Below are 2698 nucleotides of genomic sequence, written 5' to 3'. Positions count from 1 at the left end.
AACTTGAAATAGGAGGGAAGAAGCATAAAAAACTGATATTTGGACATCAGAAAAGGTTTAATAATTAAATAAAAAAAAGTTGAAATAGACATATTGTCTACTACTCGTTTTTTTTGAGACAATATTATCTTTTTTTTAGGGGTTGAGAATATTGTCTACTACTCGTTTTATTGTTCCACAAGCCGGCCCATATTTCCAACAATCAGGCCCAGCTCAATGGAACAAAGCCGCAGCCTTCCGGTGAACTTTTTCAAACGCAACCCCCGATCCGATCCTCCCTACTTCATTCCTCTGGACCCTAGCCCCGCTGCGGTGCGCATCTGAGATATGAGGCGGCGCGAGCCTCCTCCGCTACTGCCGCCGGCCGGCGGCCCTATTACCCGAAGAAGAAAGTTGGCGGAATCTGAACCGCCGGCTCAAGACACCATCAGCAACCTCCCCGACGCCGTCCTCGGCGAGATCATCTCGCTCCTCCCCACCAAGGACGGCGCCCGCACCCAGATCCTCGCGTCCCGGTGGCGCCACCTCTGGCGTTCCGCCCCTCTCAACCTCGACTGCCGCGGCCTCAATCATGGGGATGAGCTCGTTGGTGCCTTATCACGCATCATTTCTTCCCACCAAGGGCCCTGCCGCCGCCTCTGCATCCACGCTGACCTCCTTGACGCCCCATCCACTACCGTGGACTCCTTGCTCCGGTCCGACGCTCTGGGCAACCTCCAAGAGCTTGAGTTCTCATGCTTCGAGCAGCCGCCGCCGGCGTCAATCTTCCGATTCTCGCCCACCCTCCGTGTTGTCACCATCGGATGTTGCAACCTCCCCGACAGCGCCGTCCGAGGGATTCACTTTCCCCTGCTTAAGCAGCTCGGGCTTGAATTTGTCTGCATCTCCGAGTGCTCTCTGCATAGCCTGATTGCCAGCTGCCCCACCCTGGAGTCGCTTCTGATTCACCGCAGTTTTGGCTTTCCCTGCATCCAAATCAACTCGCTTTCCCTTAAAAGCGTTGGTCTTGATAGTTATGCTGTTTGGGAAAATAACACAGTCGCGTTACAGTTACAGGAACTCATCATCAACAATGCTCCTTGTCTTGAAAGGTTACTCCTTCTTCATCAGGAAACTGGTCTGCGCATATCAGTAATTGCGGCACCTAAACTGGAGACCATAGGCTTCCTTTCTGATGGGTATTACGAGTGCAGTCAGGATCACCTCTACAGACTTGCGTTTGGATCCACAGTTATTCTGGTATAACATCGATCCGTCATGCTTCTGAATTGCTCAATTGCATTTCTGTATGTGCAAAAATCACATATCACCTTACTTGTGCATGGCCTAATGTTGTCGTTCATGCTTGGTAAAGGGATTACATGTAGATAACCTGGATATGGTGGTGCGCACGGTCAAGATTTTAGCTATCCAGATGAAAGATCTTTGTTTGGATACGGTGATTGACTTGCTGACATGCTTTCCATGCTTGGAGAAGCTGTACATTAAGGTGCTGATTCTTCATTGGAAGTTAAACTATTCATTTGATCTGTTTCTGTTCTCAAGTGGTTGATTTTGTTATCTCTGTATGTTCTTTTTAGGCACGTACATCAGAGTCAAGCAATTTTTGGCGTCGTAAACACCGGAATCTGATCAATTGTCTTGACATCCGTCTGAAGACGATAGTTCTGAAATCATATCGGGGCATCAAGTCTCAAGTTAACTTTGTTACGTTCTTTGTGTTGAACGCGAGAATGCTAGAGTCCATGACACTTCAGGTTGAAACCAGTAATTACAATGAGGAGTTCTTGGTAGAACAACGTAGGAAACTTCAGCTGCAGGACAGAGTTTCAAGAGGTGCTCAGTTTCATTTTACACCTGATATATGTATCCGCACTAACTGGGACATCAAGCATGTCCGTGATTTGGATGTAGTTGATCCATTTGTACGTCGGTGTTGAAAAAACTTGGTTTGGTCCATCGAGGACTTACTCTTGCCTATCTGCTTATCCCATCTTGTAGTTTTGTCCTACCTTGATTAGCTTTGGTGCTTGTAGTTTCTCAAGTTTGTATTATCCTGGAACATTAGGACATCAATTTAGCTATCCATGTTGTTTGTTTGATATACCATGTGGCATGTCTAGATTTATGAATCATATATCAATCTCTGCAATCTCACTACAAGACCGAGGAATAATCAACGGTAGTAGATAGCTACAGCCATAGAAGATAATATCTGGAGGTGCTCATCTTGACTACCACTACAACAACACTAGGACTGATTGATTGTTAATATTGTAGTTCAAGTTTGTCTGGCAAGTTTTCTCTACTGGGAACAAGGAACAGATGGAAACGAGGGAAAGTTTGTGTGTGCACATAGTAAATTTCTGTGTTTGTAATCCTTTTTAAGGTTGTATTACTGTGCAACCTTGTGATTTACAAGTTACAGTTGTCATTAGTTTGTTATATACTATTGTACTCCCTCCGTCCGGAAATACTTGTCGGAGGAATGGATGTATCTAGACGTATTTTAGTTGTAGATACATCCATTTTTATGCATTTCCCCCACAAGTATTTCCGGACGGAGGGAGACTTGTAAGAATAGCAGAAAGTATGAAGCAAATAGTCATAATCAATGGTAGCCACAGGAAGGAAGATTGCTTGTTAAGATGCCTTTAATCTTGAACTGCAACATCTCTCAAATGAATCCATGAACAAC

General features: G+C 45.3%; 1 protein-coding gene across 1 annotated transcript; it reads left to right on the top strand.

Annotated features, from left to right (window-relative positions):
* Positions 1-249: 249 nt before the first annotated feature.
* On the top strand, positions 250-2350 carry LOC123115760 (F-box/FBD/LRR-repeat protein At3g26920). The gene is made up of 3 exons (XM_044536852.1): positions 250-1239; positions 1355-1489; positions 1581-2350. Exons 1-3 carry the CDS (start codon positions 328-330, stop codon positions 1938-1940), a joined length of 1407 nt encoding a protein of 468 aa, XP_044392787.1. The 5' UTR covers positions 250-327; the 3' UTR covers positions 1941-2350.
* Positions 2351-2698: the final 348 nt, after the last annotated feature.

This window comes from Triticum aestivum, chromosome 5B, assembly GCF_018294505.1.
Source record: "Triticum aestivum cultivar Chinese Spring chromosome 5B, IWGSC CS RefSeq v2.1, whole genome shotgun sequence".
In the NCBI taxonomy this organism is placed as follows: Eukaryota; Viridiplantae; Streptophyta; class Magnoliopsida; order Poales; family Poaceae; genus Triticum; species Triticum aestivum.
Note: the sequence above shows the minus strand (reverse complement) of the source record. Positions and strands in the feature narration are given on the sequence as shown.